Raw genomic sequence first — 17996 nt, forward strand, 5'->3', positions numbered from 1 at the left:
CTCAAAATAAGTTACCTTTACCGACTAGGAGAAATGTTTTTGAGAATTTCACTAAGGGAGCTATCAGGAGAATTGTTTTTACACGGAGGATTGTTAGGATGTGAGGTGCCCAACAGAGAAAATGGAGAAAGCAGAATCCATAATAGCTTTTAAAAGAGAAGTGGATAAATATTTTAAAGATATATTCTTTAAAAGGGTACAGAGAAAAGGCAGGGGAATGGGACTAAGTGGATTGCTCTTTCTGCGAGTTGGCACAGCACAATGGGCCAAATACTTTCCTTCTATGCTGTACCATTGCTGTTTCCAGAAAAACTAGTAAAGCGAGTAAACAATTTAGTAACTTCATGACATAGAAAATGGTGCAAGAAATTGGTTAGCATTCTGAGCCATAAGGTCAAAACATTAGGCTGGAAAAGACTGCTTTGCTCCGTGTGGTCAATGGCAGATTCACAATTTGGTACATACATCCCCATTTGATTATCAAGAAACCTGATTTGGCAACAATTCTGAGAATTATTAAAATTCAAATAAAAATTCCTATTAGTCTTCTCTATTGCGGACAAACACAGTTTCTGTGGCCAGAATTTTCTGTGCGTATTGGCCTTGGGTGTCAAGGCGGCTGTGAGTGGACAATATGGCGGGAAGCAAAAATTGGTTTCACCCCGTTGTGAAATCAGTTTGTAATCATCCGCTCCACCCATTGGGAACTTCAGCTGCCACACATTGGGAACTTCTTTGTAATACAGCTGCATATCATTACAAGCCCTGCTCACTGGAATCATCCCCCCATGTCAAATTTACCACCTACATCAGCAGGAAAACACGCTGGTGCAGAACATGTCTTGACAAGTGTGATGTGGAGAAGTCGGGACTTACCATCTTGGCCTTGCTCGCATCGCGGACATCCGAGGAGCAGAAGATGCTGGAGCCCTACAGCAGTGGGACCCTGGAGGAACATGCATCACGTGCTGGGTGGATTTTGATGGACATGGCTGCGCCAGGAATCAGCTCACAGAAGATGGAAGGTCACCGTTGAGGGTCTGCTTCAGGACATGTGTCTTAGCCACGGTACGTTATGGATGATCATTGAAGGGGTGGAGAGGAAGGTCCAGCTATGAGTGAGAGAGGAAGGTCTAGGCTTGACTGGGAGAGGGAGGTGTACTGGGGGGTTGAGGTTGGGAGGAGGGTGTAACAAGGGAGAAGATGGCAACTGGGGAGGTAGGTGTAAGGAGGGAAGAAGGTGTAAGGGAAGGAGCACAGAGGGGGTAAGGGGTTTGGAGGGGGGAAGGAGTAAGAGTGGAGGAAAGAGCAAGCCGGGGATGGGATGTCCAAGTAAACATGCAATGGAGGTGTCTGTGGTGTTGATGACTGCCTCCTGGGTAGCAAAATGAGGGTGGGCATGGTAGGAGGGAATGGTGAGAATGAGAGACGGCAGAGTGAGCCGGCAGGGCTGGAGGGTGAGGGTACGATGGTAGCAGTAGAGAGGACGGTGATGGTCGTTGGTGGGGACTCAGAGGCAGACATAGACTCTGCGAATGTGAAGGAGAAGGTCAGGGGGGTCAATGTGGATGGGGAGTGGGATTTTTGGGAAGGAAGGGAACGTGCATGTTCACCTGAAGATCCCCAAAAGAAAAGAGTTCCGGCTTGTATGTGACATTGGGGAGGTGGAAGGTGATGCCAGGGGGGTCGACAGTGATGGGAGAGTGCTTGCACAAGGCTCTGAAAGGCCCTGCCACACAAACACTTCTCCCTCCAGATTCACTTGTGGACCAGTGGGTGCAGCTGAACTGCTAGTGGTGGGGGGCGGGGGGGGGAATGCAGGGGGAGGGCTTGTGAAGCCTGTAAATCAAGCTGAAAGACACCAATGCACATTATGCAGTGAATGTGTATATATTTTCAGATTATAAAGTGACTAAATGCATTCACCTGTTCAGCCATTTGTGATCAGAAATCCTTAACTTTTCTAGGTGCTGCCCTGACGTCTGCAGCAGGAGTGAAGACAGCCTGTGCAATGTTTGGCCCTGTTGCATCTGATGACTTCGGTGTGGGTCCTCTAGAGAGCCAAGGCCTTGAGGGCTCCAGCTTGCTTTGGCTGTCCTCCTGTGGGCCAGCTGCTCCCTCTGCAGTGACAGAGGAGGACGTTGAGGCGGTTACAGGCAAAGGGGACTTGTAGGGAGATGACAGTCTCTGAGATTTCTGAGTGGAAGACCCAGGGGTGTCCAGCTGCCACTCTTCTTTCCTCCAGGTGCCTGAGGGCCCCACCTGACTGCTTGAGGGAAAGGAGCACCTGGAGGGATGTCGAGGTGTTCCATTTCCCTCTTGCGTTGCCACTGCAGGAACTCACCCAAGGCTACCATGATGGAATGCAGGTCTGCGTGCATCTCCATGCTCTGCTGGACCAGGATCTCCATGGCGTCCATCACCCTTCCCATGGGGACCTCCATATATGCACATGTGGGCACCACTTCATCAGAGAGCAGATGGACACACTCCCCTGGCTTGTGTGCCACTCTGTTGACGGCTTCCAACAGCTCTGCATGATATTCCCCTGCCTTCTGCTGACTCTCCAGGATGAGTTGGAAGGCAAATCCAGAGGCTCATCATCTGACTTGGACCTCACAGATGCCTCTTTCCCAGCAGTCCTCTTGAGTGCTGTGGAGCTCGGCTGAATCTGCCTCTTCCTGCTGCTGACACATGTCCATGTGATGACCACCAGATTGTGGACCTGAGCCTGCTTTAGGTCTAGATCCCACCGAGGACGTGTGTCTCTGCTCTGGTGGAGTGTAAGTGCTTTGAGCGGTTCTCCAGGCTGCTTATTTCCAGCTCTTCAATGGAGGAGGTGTCCCCTTGGCTGGAGGTGAGGATCTGGATGCGGCTGAGGGCCTGGCTGGCTGAGGATGTTGGTTGCTTGGCAGAGCTCCCTGTGAACTGAAACAGAGATAAGTAGTGCATGGGAGAAGAGTCAGAGGCAGGAGAGAGAGCACTGGCAGTTGCTTTGAGAGAGGGATGATACTAGGCCATAAGGTTACAGGTTGTGGTTGAATACAATCCTGTTGCTGATGTCCCACAGCGCCTCATGGTTGCCGTTTTGAGCTGCTAGATCTGCTCTGAAGCTATCCCATTTAGCATGGTGGCAGTATCACACAGCACGATGGAGGGCATCCTCAATGTGAAGATGGACAGGGTCTCCACAAGGACTGTGTGGTGGTCACTCCTACCAATGCTGTCATAGACAGATGCATCTGTGGCAAGTAGATTGGTAAGACAAGGTCAGGTTGGTTTTTCTCTCATGTTGGTTCTCTCACCACATGCCACAGGCTCATTCTGGCAGATAGGTTCTTCAGGATTCAGCCAGCTCAATCAGTAGTGATGCAACTGAACCACTCTTGGTGATGGGCATTAAAATCCCCCACTCAGAGTACATTCTATGCCCTTGCTCCCCTCACTGTTTCTTCCTGGTGGTTTTCAACAGAGGAGTACTGATTCATCAGCTCAGGGGGGAACAGTAGATAGTACTTAGTAGGAGGTTTTCTTGTCTATGTTTGACCTAATGCCATGAGACTTCATGGGGTCTGGAGTCAATATTGAGGACTCCCAGGGCCTTTTTCTTCTGATTGTATACCACTGTGCTGCCACCTGTGCTGGGTCTGTCCTGCCGGTGGGACAGGACATACCCAGGGATGGTGATGGTGGTGCCTGGGACTTTGGCTGCACGGTATGATTCAGTCTGTGGTATAAATTTCCCAATTTTGTCATAAGTCCCTAGATGTTAGTGAGGAGACTTGCAGGGCCAAATGGGCAGTGAGTTCTTTTGTTGTTCCTGGTGCCTATGTCAATGTTGGGTGGTTTGCCTGGTTTTATCCTTAACTCTTTTGTAGCAGTTGGATACAGCTGAGTGGCTTGCTATGCCATTTCAGAGGGCAATTAAGAGTCAACTACAATACTGTGGGCCTGGAGTCACATGGAGGCCAGACCGGTTTGGGATGGCAGATTTCTTCCCTGGACGGCAATAGTGAACAAGGTGTATTTTTATGACAATCTGTGTTTTCTCAATCATCGTTACTGGGGTGAGGTTTTCATTCCAAATTTATTAATTAATTGAATTTAAATTTCCCAGCTGTTGTGATGAAAATTAAACTCTAATTATCCAGTGGCCTGGAGACATGACCAGGAACATAACTACTATGCTACTGTCCCCAACATGGTCTACATTTCTTGTTCCATCGTTTGATGGAATCTTTAATATATTTGCCATTACTCAGCTCAGTCTATCAGGACCCTTCTTCACTTGATCAATTTGCTCGTTTGCTTGCCACCATCCGTACCTTGCTATCATTGGCAATTTGACAGATTTACCTCTTATGCCCACATCTTAATCAATAGCAAATCACCCAGCACCCCCTTGAGGGAGCCAACTAATCACATTTGCCACCCTGGCATATCTCCATAGACAACCACCCTATTGTCTCTTTTGAAGCGTCAAACACTTCATCAAACAATCTTCACAGTTTCATCAAGCAAGATCATTCTCACTTAATACAATGCTGATTTGTCTGCATCACACAGCCGCAGGCAACTGTGCACTTTGGCTTCAAAGTTCAACCTACGTTATTTTCTACTGACTTGGATGTTAACCAATTCCTCCTAGTCACCCTTCTTTACTGTACTGAGCAATTCATCTCCATACAAATAGCTCAGAATTAATTAATGATAGAAAGATTAAGTCCTTTCACCAGCAAGTATTTAATTAGAAATTTCTACTTGCATTTGCCTTATTTTGCAAATAAATTGAATAACCAAGTGCAGGGAGTTGGAAATTCTCAACGTGATGGATCATTAATCTCAGTTATTGCTGAAAAAGAGACTTTTTTTGTCAAAGTTTTTCGTCTTGCGCTCATCAGGACAATTCGCAAGAATACTAAATATACAAAGAATGACAATTGTTGTTCCCTTTCCATTTGGTATTCTTGCCAATTGTCCTGATGAGTACAAGATGAAAATCTTCAACTATAAAAGTCTCTTTTTTTCAAGCGGTATTCAAGCTCTGGACCACCAAGCGATTAATCTCAGTTATGGCGACAGTAGTTTTTCCATAGCAGTTGGAGGGAAAGTGGAGGAGTAATTCATCTGAGACAACTTTTCCATATGCCTTGGTGTCCCCTCTGTTGGATGGCATGGGCAGAGCCTGGGAACACAACACAAAGCCCATCTTTTAGTTGGCTCCATGCTTTAAACTGAGAACCAGGAGAGGAATCGTCAGTTATCTAAAGGAGGAAAGATTATGCTTATTCTTAGATGAAATAAAGGTAAACAAGTCACTTCTAAATTACTTGAAAATATTTATTTAATAAATGATTCACTCTGTTCCAAAATATGTACAGTATAAATATGGGAAAATGTACAGTACATGATAATTCAAGGGCAAGCAAACTGGAAAATTGATCAAATATGTTGTTCAGTGACAGCATTTCCATGGGAATGTTTCAAAATAATATATTCAGCTTTGCAGATGAAATGTTTGGTCCACATAAACCAGCAGAAAGGGAAATAAATCATTTCATGGAGAATGCTTTTAAAAGAATTTTTCACCTAACGTGAAAAACAAGCCACATTTCCACACCTGTGATTTCTTAATAGTTTTTCTTCAGTTACACAGGAGTGCTTGGAGGTAAACCTTCCTTAGTCTATGGCTCACATGGAATGCAATACACAAATAGACAATCAGTATCCTTTAGAAACAGTGAGTGAAACTTTTTTAGTGGAGATGTAAAGTTTACAGAAAGTTATAGGCTGCCCAATATCCACCCGCCTGATTTACCTTTCAATTGACTTCAATAGAACGGACAAGCGAGCAATGTGTATTATTAGCAGCTGACCTGTTTTACCCCTACCAAAGCTGATGGCTCTGTCCAATGTAACACTTTTACTCAAGAAATGCAATGGTAGATTTTCAGCTTGCCACTCGGATGTGCAGCTGATCAATTGTCTTGTTTATGGAAATGAAAATCAAGCCTCTGCTATAAACAACGGTTTTATACCTGGGTGTCAAATTAAAAATTTATCTGCAGTATGTTGTTTTTTTATCACAATCTTAACCTTGATTGTGATTTCAACAATATCTTCTCTTCCAACTTTCAACAATGGTGTCAGACATTAAGGAATAGCAGCATGTTTCATTATTTACTCTTCCTACATTGAAACTTTATGTCTATTTTAAAAGCCTCTGAGAGACCAAGGTCAAGTTGCTGTTTTAACTATTAACCCGTCTACATGTGTCAAAGCTTTTACTGATATGCACACTTTTTAGATTCTCTGTAAATTCATGCAGTATCACTAATAAAGTTCAACAGTTAATTAAACCAAACCTCTCCAGTGGAGATAGCAAAGTTCAGTGGGACAATTCATTAACATAGCCCATGAAAGTGAGATGTCTATTCTCTCCTCTAGAATTATTATACATCAGTATTTCTGTGCAGGCATTGTTAATATCATATACATTAATGTCAAAAACATTAATATACATTTGCACTATGTAAACAGTTTAGAAACTACAACACTGATGCTTTCTTGATTCTACTGATGTTAAATTAAATCAACTAAAATTATCAATTTATGCAAGACGTGTAATTAAGTCATTACAAATGGTATGGCAGTACTTGATTGTTACGTGCTATAGCAATTTTATAGAAGATAAAGTGAGCAACAATCAATCAAAGCTGTATTCTTAAGTCTGTCAGCAAAATGCTTTAAATGCATTGGCCTGTTCTAAGTTCTGGGACTAGGATAGCAATAAAGTTCTAGCTTTCCCACTTGCCGACAATTGCCATCAGTTAGCTTCTCAAATTCATTGCTCTGCAACGCCTGACATGCTTTCTATACTGATTGCTTCTTGTCATACTTCAAACATTGAGAAATTAATTCTTGCTTTTCATGTGAGAGATCAGTTTGTACTATATGTGCATAGTAAAATTTACCTCTGAATATAAGCCTCGCTTAATTATTTTAATTGTTCCAAAAAGGAGCTTTAGAACATTGGAAGAACCAAATCTTAACGTGTGCGGTTTAATATTTCAGTCTCATTTCTTCTGAGAAAATAAACTTTAGTTTCAGCCGTTTCAAAAACTTCATACCCCTTAGGGCTTTCTTTGTTCAATACATATGTGCAAAATTCTGTACGCCAGGTTACATGCCAATTATCTTGCTTAGGTGTGTGGCTAGTAACAGTGGAGATGGTTACAATTAATTTATTCTATTAAACCAGTAATCAAAACTTTCATCCATTTATATTTTACAGTATTGGCCTGATCTACTGTTCTGAAATGCTGCTCATGCATATGGTTACAGAGGAATGATCTTAAATTACCTTGATTTAATAAGTGAATCCTTATGACATTATCAGGACATTGACTGAATTGGTGACAATGTACTGGAGCTGAAATAAGATTAGTGGATACAAAGTTATTTATCCAATATACTTCAACACTATTTCAATCACATGTAAGTGAATTCATCTTCCCAGTTATGGCTTTGTAACTCATCTTAACTAATTGTGCAATTGGTGCGTTCTTCAGCTTTCAGAATCATCTGAAATAGATTGAAGAAATGTTTAAAATCAGCGGTAATAGTTCACGCCTAATTCCAGAAGTTGATACTGATAAGGAAACCTTTCCTCTAGCACTGTTTTGGTAACTTTTGCTTGTGTGTGCTGATTGTAGATGAAGACAGGAAGAAATTGCAATAAAACAACTTTCATTCATTGCCTGAAGTGTTTCCTTTTTCCTCTTTTCCTCCCAGAGAGCTCTCTACACACCTATGTGTTCTTTATCCTCCCTGAGCATAAGGATAGACCCAGTCTAGGAATCGCTTATCATGCTCCAGCAATGCCTCTTTTGCTGCTCACCAAGAGATCCAGATCCCTGATATGTGAAGTTTATACTCCTCCCTCTAAGACCCACACTAGTTTGTCCAGTGTTCAGAGAATTCAACCAGGTCTGAAAATAATCCCAAGTTACCTGTCTGAGGAAGCTTACATTCAAATGTTGGCAAAGGTTGCTATTTGATCTGATATATCATAGGTAAAGAGTTCACTGTTATTGTGCTGTCACTTTCAAGTCACCCCACTGAGAAAAAGGAGGAGCATATTACATGGAGGAAAGGTTTGGGGCAGAAGCACGAATGTTGTCCAGTGACTTACCATTAGTTAAGTAATTTGTATGAATGAGCTTATGGGCATGATAGTCAGACTTGCCTTCTGGCAATACTGATTTCCTTTTCCTACAATGCAACATACAATACCTGAAACACCTTTTAGAGATCAAGTAGATCATTTCAGTTATGCTTATTACAATGCAAAGGGATGACGCCCCAACCATAAAATAGGTGAAAACCCTTTTCTCAGTTGGTCTGGCAATGTAACAATCTACTACATTGGGGCAAGGATCAACGTTACATTTGACCAAGCGAGGCATATCAAAACTGTCATAAATCCGATGAAGGATGTACAAGAAAACAATTTCAATCACAGTTTTGAAAAATAGACTAATTAAATAGGTCCACCAGAGCCCACCATGTTTTTTCCCAGCATCCTCATAGAGTTTGGTGTCAGTATCTGGGTGCTTCATATGGTACTTTTTCTCTTTGTCTTTTCTGTAGGCCACGTGCATGACGACCAGTAGGGAAGGCGTAGAGATGAAGATCAATTGCAAAGCCCACAGCCTGATGTGGGAGATGGGAAAGTAGTAATCAAAACACACGTTGGTACACCCAGGTTGCTTGGTGTTACAATCAAAGTCTTTCTGGTCATCACCCCATACTTTCTCTGCTGCCACCACATAAACTAGCACCCGGAAGATGAAAACTACCGACAGCCAAATCCGTCCAAATCCTGTAGAATATTTATTTACGCCACTAAGAACACCTTGTAGTGTCTTCCAGTCCATGGTATCTGGAGTTATAAACCTTCAATCTATAACAAAAAGAACACTACATAATGTTTCATTTATTACAGATAGAATATAATATTATTTCAAGCAATTTACTGCGCATACATCTCCCATATGAATGATATAAACAAAATTAGGGTTTGACCTAGAAAAATAAAAATGAAGGCATCTATTCTCTAACAGATCTCTGTTGAAATCTACTTCTCAGGTTATTTCATTTAGTGGATAATACATTATATAATGAAAATATGATATTTTATGGTGCATGTTACATTGTACACAGTATTGCTATGAAAAGAGGAGTGCTTGGTTCCGCTGCTGATACACCAATCACCATTTTCATTGGGGTCCAAGTGTCCATTTGGGAGCCCCATTGGAGTATATGAATCGGGATACACTGATGTCACTTGGACCCCAGTATTATTTTCATTCGCTTTAGCTCAGTGTTGATTCACCAATTACTACCTGGATGGAAACAGTTACATCACTGGCATCTAATTGAGGATTTGAAGAAGCTTTTAGGTAAGTGTTTTCTGGGCAGAAATTCTGCTTTTTGACATTTTAACCAGTCTATTACTACTTGCTTCACTGAAGAATGTAATTGCTATTGACCATCCTATTACGGAAGCAGAAGAACAGGAGCACCAGCAGCAAATGCTGGGGAATCTTCAAGGAACAGCTCATGATTATGAAAGGAGCCCAGGGAGCAGATGGTCTTATCTTGCTAATAGAATCTATAGATTCAGCTTGAGCTACTTGGGTCTCAGTTAGGAGATTGTCTTCACCTGAGAAAGGAACTTGAAAATCTGCAGAGTGCTGCAGCAGGAACAGGAGCGCACTGCTACTCCTTGCACTATTCCCTATGGCAGTTAGCATGACCACTATCCTCCTTGACTTTCTATGCATCAAAGTCATGTTAAGCTTTTGGCTGTAGACATACTCAATTTACATCAGACTACTGCGTTCATGCATAAAACAAGAATGGGCTGCTGAATTAATCTTACTCACCGTGGCCCTCAGGGAAGGATTGTTGATTTTGTTAACATTGATACTGCAGTAGTGCCACAAGTGAATTTTTGGTACCTTTTGTTCAAACTATAATTTACTGTGGGAGTAAATTATACTGAAGCAGCACATCCAAATGCAGCAAGTGCTGGGCAATATCCAGACTAGGGCTGACAAGTGGCAAGAAACGTTCACACCACACATGTGCCAGACAATGACCATCTCCAACAAGACAGAATCTAACCATTGCCCCTTGACAATCAATGGCATCCCACTATCAAAATCCTTGGGGGTTAACATTGACCAGAAACTGAACTGTACTAGCCATATAAATACTGTCGTTACAAGAGCAGGTCAGAGGCTAGGAATCGTGTGACAAGTAACCCACCTCCTGACTCCCCAAAGCCTGTCCACCATCTACAAGGCACAAGTCAGCAGTGTGATGGAATACTCTTCACTTGCAGCTCCAACAACCCTCAAGAAGCTTGACACCATCCAGGAAAAAGTAGCCCACTTGATTGGCACCTCTTCCACAACCATTCATTCCCTCTACCACTGACGAACAGTGGCAGTAGTGTGTACCATCTACAAGATGCACTGCAGAAACTCACCAAGGGTCCTTAGGCAGCATCTTCCAAACCCATGGCCACTACCATCTAGAAGGACAAGGGCAGCAGATCCTTGGGAACACCACCGCCTGGAAGTTCCCCTCCAAGCCTCTCACCATCCTGACTTGGAACTATACCACCGTTCCTTTATTGTCGCTGGGTCAAAATTCTGGAACTCTCTCCCTAACAGCACTGTGGGTGTTCCCACACCACAGGGCCTGCAGCGGTTCAAAAAGGCAGCTCACCACCACCTTCTCAAGGCAAATTAAGGATGGACAATAAATGCTGACCCAGCCAGCAATACCCACATCCTGTAAATGAATAAAAAAAATCCATAGTGCTATTTATTGCAACAACAACTTGTATTTATATAGCTCTTTTAACTTAGGAAAACATTCCAAGGTGCTTAACCAGGCAAGGTTTGACAACCGAGCCACAATAAGATATTGAGAGTAGTGACCAAAAGATTGGTCAAACAGATAGTTTTTAAGGAGTCACTTAAAGGGAGAAAGGGCTGTGGAGAGCCAGGGCGATGTGGGAGGGAATTCCAGATCCTTTAGCTTAGACAACTGAAAGTGATGGTGGAACAGAGGATACCAATGATTCAGAAGGGGTTTTCTTTACATTTCTTAGTTCTCCATGCCATAGTCATTGGTCAGGAGTAGGCATTTGCCCTATAAGGTGACTCACAGTGATCATTTAGTTTCTTCTCATAAAGTACATTCTGAGGCTGGAGAAGACAACATCATTTTTGAATCAGTTTTCTTCCTGCCCCTCAGAGAAGCAGTTGTAGTGTGCTTGCTAGCTCCCCATGATGGCACAGGCCTAAATGGGAAAGTTGCTACATGCAGGGTTTTGGAAGCAAATCCAAGTTAGACCAGCGTGTTGCAGCATGAACAAACTGCGTTGCTTCTTGATATTATTTTAGAAAATAGGGATGCTACTTTTGTTTTTTTATGAGATAAAATAGAATGACAGTGATAAAATAACACAGCAGCATTTGCCTCTTACCAATTCATCATGCCTGTCACAAGAGCCACACAAAACTGTTGCATTATTATATATTGCAACAGTCACATTTTTATCTGCATTGTGCAGAAACATAAAAAAATAGCATTTGACAGTAAGATAAATATTGATACATTATATGTTGTATCAATGTGTTATAAACTAAATGTTTGCTTAACAAAATTCCTTAAGCATACAGTGTAATTGTATCACATTAGATAAGGACTCTGTTTAAATTTTAGCTATTGTTTGTTCAGAGTTATTTGGCTGGACTGAAGAATGGCATGTGTGATTTTTATAATTGTACCATTGTACCTCTAACCAGCTCGAATGGATGTGTGTTGAGAAGTTCAGCATCCGCTTACATGCTTTGTTAGAGTGTCTCACACACCAAACTGCTAAAAAAAAAGGTACATGTGCCAGGAGCTCACAGATAAGTGAACTGCTCTAATAAGTGAAATGTCCATGGCACACCAAGGGTTGTATTAAAGGGAAATTTTAGGGTGCAAACAGCTGCTCTTTATGTCATGGAACACTTCTGCAATCTAGTTCTTGCAGTATCTCATGTTTTACATTTTATTGGCACAGGGAAAGTATGTTTTAAAATAAATGTTTCCCACTCACTAAGAGCTGACATTGATTGCTCCTGAAAGATAGCTAAAAGATTTGTCATCATTTCACCTCACACTTCTCATTATTGTGGGCTAAAATGCATACAAATGTAAATTAAAGATGCATTTTAATGAAGATATTTTATAAAATTGCCAGGTTTTGGCAGCAATTAGAGAGTGCAAGTGTGCCTCACTGGCTAGCCTGATGCAAAAAGAAAATGCACTTCAAATATTCATAGCTGCCAGATTTCAGCATCATAGCTGCCAGATTTCAGCATCATGGTTAAGTGTAAAAAAGGCTGCAAAACATTCATTTACCTCTATTAATGGCTGCACTTAAAATGGAGAAAGCATTTAGAATGCAAAAAGATTATATAAATGCTAGAACTAGATATTGAACAAGAGTAACATAAACAAACAGAATGCTGGCAATGCACAGAATGTTGTTAAGCAGCTGAAAAAAAGAGAACTGGATCATGTTTTAGGTGTTATCCATAATCAGAACCTCAATCTCCACATAGTACCAGATCACATCACTTGTTCTTTCTGTGGGGAGATGATGGCGTAGTGGTAATGTTACTGGACTAGTAATCCAGAAGCCCAGGCTAATGGTCGGGGCGGGAGGAAGGAGAATCCTGGAAATACTCAGTGGGCCAGGTAACATCTGTGGAGAGGAAAAACAGAGTTAACGTTTCAGGTCCTGGCCTTTCATCAGAACAAATCCCCATACTTTCTTCCTCTCCAAAGATTATTTGTCTTTAACTTCAAGCTAATGGCAGATATAACAACAGGTGTTCATTCAAGTGGCTTCCAGATCAATTAGATGTGACTAATGAATGGCTCAGGTCTTCCTGTCTCCAGATAGTTGAAGACTGTACGTAATCTGTAAGATGTACTATAGGACCATTTGGAAATCCCAACGCAAGTACTCCATGGGAATTGCCTGGGAAGTCTGAACTTCTGATGGGCCATTCCCCAGCTCCCAGGGACCTTCTGAAGAAGTCTCCAACTTTGAGTTAGAGTCAGAGACTTCGGACAATTCGGACAGACATACTTACCTGGATAGTTGCCCAGGAAATGTTAGACAGAAAAATTCTAGTCCAATTCCTAAGTAACTGTACAACTGACCTCCCACCCCCTCACCACCATCACTCATACTTACCCCTCCCCTGACCTGACCTTTCCCCACCACTTGACTCCTCCCCAATCCCCTGACTATCCCCGACCTGACCTGCCCCTGTAATTGAGACTACTTCTTCCTTTCCAGTTAGTATTATATAGCTAATGTGTTGAAGCATCTCCTGCTTCATGGCAGCTTCACATTACCTGCATTAGCGATATATTCTTAAATATCCATCCTATGTGTGAAGGCATTAAGATGACTGTGCACTATTTATGAAATAAGTTTCTTTTCAGGGCATTTAGCCTCATGAACTCATACTTGTTTCCTCCAAGATGGTGGACTATCATAGCCAGATAAGGCAACACAAGAAGCAGGAATATAGGAACAAGAGTCAGCAATTCAGCCTCTCAAGCCTGTTCTGCCATTCAAATAGATCATGATGGATTCGGATCTCAACATCTTTGTTCCACATCTCTTAACACCAGCTCATACGACATGATGGGAAGCAGGAAAGCACTTGCTGTGTTTGCAATAATGATGATTAAAACAAAAAATAAATCCCAATAAATCAAATGATCACTGCATAAATCAGATATATAATTGAGAATAAAACTACCAGTTCACTATTTCCCTAGCACTCCAATATCATGCAGTTCACTGTCCATTTTTGTATAAGAGAGGTCACTGAATTCCTGCATATCGGGAGAGGAGAATACATTGCAATCTCTCTTTCCAGAGAGAAGTAGGCAGAGCAAGCTCATGACATCACCAGGAAAGGGGGCTTCCCTACGGTACAGGGTACCATTGACTGCCCACATTGTTCAATAGATGCCACATGTAAATTCAAAGATGTACAGCAATCACAAAGTGTTCTCAATGGACAGCTGCTATGTGACCATGCTCAGCACATCAAGCAGGTCAACGCCTGCTAACCTGGCAGCAGCCATGATGCCTTTATTCTACGCCAGTCTGCAGTAATATCAGTATTTGAGCCACCGGAAAAAAAAAAGACAGCTGTTGGGCAACAAGGGCCATCCACTGACCATATGGCTCATAACTATGTTGTGCAACCCATGCACACGTGAACATCGTGCACATAACAAGAGCCATGCTGCCACACAAATTGTCATCGAACAGACCATTGGGGTGCCCAAACAATGCTTTCTCAGGCTGTACAGCTCTGGAGGCGCTTCCAATTCTCATCATAGCCTTTGTCATAATTTGTCATGGTCTGCTGTATCCTGCACAACCTCACCATCACGAGGGCAGAGCTCTTACCACCAGATATCTGGTGGGCAGCTGAGCAGGTGGAGGAGGAAGTGAATGGTGGAGGCAAACTACATGCCCCTTTCCGTCACTGGCTCATCAGACTGTGGTATCAATGAATGCAACCTCAATTTGCCACTTTCCTCTACCTCCAGTCCAAATGCCACGAAATGCTCTCCTTTTCAGTATTCCATCTTCTATAAGATTCAATAATTTCAAACATATGCTGCCATATCTTATCCTGCATCAAAGTCCTGATCACCCCATATTTGCTGACCTATGTTAGCTCCCAGTTCCACAATGCCTTATAGCTTTATAACCCTCTGTGCCTCCACCACCCCTGACCCCTCACCCCCTTTCCCCTGACTCAGAGTTTGTCCATCACCACTCCCTTCAGCACACAACTGGCAACTGTGTATTTAGCCACCTGAGCTGGGTCTCCTCTTTAAGCCCCTCCACCTTTCTATCTTTAACCAATCTTCTGGTCACCCCTCCTTGGTTTGCTATTCATTTTACCTCATGGTTCTGTGAAACACTATTCTGCATTCAAGCTGCTGTAAGTACAAGGCAAAATACCGCAGATGCTGGAAATCTGAAACAAAAACAAAAAATGCAGGAAAAACTCAGCATTTGTGAAGAGAAAGGCAGAGTTAATGTTTCGAGTCCGTAAGAGTCATATGAGTTTTTCTCTCAACAGAACTGTTGAAGGGTCATGAGGACGCAAAACGTCAACTCTTTTCTCCGCCGATGCTGCCAGACCTGCTGAGTTTTTCCAGGTAATTCTGTTTTTTGTTTTGTAATTAATCTTAACATACAGCCAGTGCAGTAGCAGGGATAATCCCTCATTTGAAAGGGAGAACCCCAGGAATGTTGTACAGAATAAATTATTCTACCCTCTGAAATGGATTTCCATCTCTCCACTATTTTTGTGATTCAGTATATCCGTTTACATTTCTTTTGAGAATTATAGCTCGACTTCGTTCACTGATAGTTGAGACAAACTTGGTTTGTATTGTGAAACGCTTCTTACCAGAATTGACGGTGTCTTTATTTTAATGATTATTTCACATTCAGAGCCTTCTTTGCCTGGAAGAAAATAGAAGACCGAAATGCAAATTAATTTGAGCACGGGGTGAGGGTAGACTTGGTGGAGGGGGAAAAAAACACAATTCCAAAATGCAGTTTTACTAACTGCTGTTCCTCATGTGGAACATGTAGTTTTGTGAAAAAGCAGAAATGTTGTTGAGTTTAACAGCCCCTATTTGAATGGTCTTAATTATGGTGTGAGTTCAAACATTGTAAATTATGTTCCCAAAATAAGGTTTAAATGTATTTTCCACCCTTGTAAAGTTAACTTCAGTTCTCATGAAATGGATCGATGAGATTTTATTTCTACTTTTCATTCTCAAGAGAAAATGAAGGACTCACCAGTTAAAAAATGTTTTCAGGCTTTAAATCCACAAGCACAGACGCAGGAAGAGAGTAGGCTAAAAGTCCCGAAGCACAGGATTCTGAGATGGACTCCCTACCAAACTGTTAAACTCCACACGTTATGAAGCAGTCTGACACTGTAAGCCACTCCTCAGGTTTCTTATTTTCTTACTCACTGTGTTCTGGGTGGGGCACTCTTAACTAATGCTGTCTGCCTTAAAGGGCCAGTGACCCTATCAGCATTTAAAAAAAAGAATTTTGACATTGCTGCGCTAAGAAATAATTAAGCCTTTGACTCACCTGGGCACTCTCCCACCTTTTGCATTAATACCTGTTGATTAGTAATTCAGATTCAGATTAATTTATTTGCAACTAATTTGTCATGCTAATTTTTTTCAGACTCATGTTGAAATGTCAGCTTCTCTTGATCTTGGAAAATCTTTTCAGGTCAGGACTAAATTGTCAACATTGTTTTTTTGTGTTAGTGTTCCCACTTGTCAGCTCCTCTAAGGTGGTTGGACAATGTAATTTGGCTGAGGAAGAGAGGTGTTTCTGACAGTTGTTATAGAGTTGTTTTGGCAAATAATTCAGGTGCTTCTTCCAAGTGCCAGATATAGAAAATATTAGAAAATGAAGGAGAATGCATTATGTGTTTGTGAACTGATTTCAATCCCACTCTTCAATTAACCTCCCCCCACTTCAATCCCAATCCCAATCCCATTCCTCAAACCAACGCTCCCCAAAACCAATCCCACTTTTCAACTAATTTTCCCGGATCCCAATCCCACATCTTAGACTAGCCCTTTGTTCCTGATTCAGACCCCACTCCTTTGATGAACCTATCCCATTCTGCAAACTAAACCCCATTGATCCTGATCACACACCAAAAACTAACAACTCCTAAACTGGCTTCAAGCCTGAGAATAACCCCATGACCACAATCCCATCCCTCAGAATAGCCCCCAGTCCCAAACCATTTCTCAGACCAACCTTCCCAAGCCTGATTTCGCTCCACGTATTAATACCACCAATCCAGAACACCTTCCTCGGTGTAAGCCCCCAAATCTCAGTCTTATTCCTCAGATTAAACCCCTCCCCAGATTCTCATAGAGTCATAGAGTTATACAGCACAGAAACAGGCCATTTGGCCCATCATGTCCATGCTGGCCATCAAGCACCTATCTATCCTAATCCCATTTTCCAGCACTTGGCCCTTAGCACTGTATGCTATGGTGTTTCAAGCGCTCATCTAAATACTTCTTAAATGTTGTGAGGGTCCTTGCCTCTACCACTCCATCAGGCAGTTTGTTCCAGATTCCAACCAACCTCTGGGTGAAAAAAAAATTCCTCAAATGTCCTCTAAACCTCCTGCCCCTTACCTTAAATCTATGCCCCCTGTCTATTGACACCTCCACTAAGGGGAAAAGTTTCTTCTTATCTACCTTATCTATGCCCCTCATAATTTTGTATACCTCTATCAGGTCAGCCTTCTCTGCTCTAAGGAAAACAACCCTAGCCTATCCAGTCTCTCTTCATAGCTGAAATGCTCCAGCTCAGGCAACATCCTGGTGAATCTGCTCTGCACCCTCTCCAGTGCAATCACATCCTTCCTATAGTGCGGTGACCAGAACTGCTCACAGTACTCCAGCTGTGGCCTAACTAGCCATTATTCCATTTCTCAGACTAACCCACTGATCCCAATCCCTCGAGAAATAACCTGCCTGTTGATCCCAATCTCTGTCCTCAGACTAACACATATATGAGGCATTTTCTAGGTTGTGACTGATCCGTATTCTACAAAATCCAGTTTACAATATGTGTATATGGGAATCAAACAAGAGCAATACATTATTAGATATCGGTAAACTACACTGAAAAAAAAATGAATTAAGCATTAAATTGCTTAGGCATAAATTTATCCTTATAACCATTAATTCATTCTTACCACATAATCACCAAACTTCTTTTCAATGCTTTAGTTCTTGACTCTGTAGCCAGGAGG

General features: G+C 42.1%; 1 protein-coding gene across 3 annotated transcripts; it reads right to left on the reverse strand.

Annotated features, from left to right (window-relative positions):
* Nucleotides 1-5322: 5322 nt before the first annotated feature.
* On the reverse strand, nucleotides 5323-16173 carry LOC121291407 (gap junction beta-3 protein-like). Of its 3 annotated transcripts, XM_041212529.1 has the most exons (4): nucleotides 15992-16152; nucleotides 15594-15649; nucleotides 12680-12838; nucleotides 5323-8965 (listed from the first exon to the last, which is right to left on the reverse strand). In XM_041212529.1, exon 4 carries the CDS (start codon nucleotides 8937-8939, stop codon nucleotides 8142-8144), a length of 798 nt encoding a protein of 265 aa, XP_041068463.1. In that variant the 5' UTR covers nucleotides 8940-8965; nucleotides 12680-12838; nucleotides 15594-15649; nucleotides 15992-16152; the 3' UTR covers nucleotides 5323-8141. The 3 variants fall into 3 exon arrangements, with proteins under 3 accessions (XP_041068463.1, XP_041068462.1, XP_041068464.1); XM_041212528.1 differs by lacking the exon at nucleotides 12680-12838 and having other exon boundaries at nucleotides 15992-16173; XM_041212530.1 differs by lacking the exons at nucleotides 12680-12838; nucleotides 15594-15649; nucleotides 15992-16152 and adding an exon at nucleotides 10559-10581.
* Nucleotides 16174-17996: the final 1823 nt, after the last annotated feature.

The sequence above is a fragment of the Carcharodon carcharias genome, chromosome 19 (genome assembly GCF_017639515.1).
Source record: "Carcharodon carcharias isolate sCarCar2 chromosome 19, sCarCar2.pri, whole genome shotgun sequence".
NCBI lineage: Eukaryota > Metazoa > Chordata > Chondrichthyes > Lamniformes > Lamnidae > Carcharodon > Carcharodon carcharias.

What these genes read in the sequence shown, in the direction of transcription:
- LOC121291407 (XM_041212528.1), bottom strand. Translation starts at nt 8,939, where the DNA reads ATGGACTGGAAGACACTACAAGGTGTTCTTAGTGGCGTAAATAAATAT.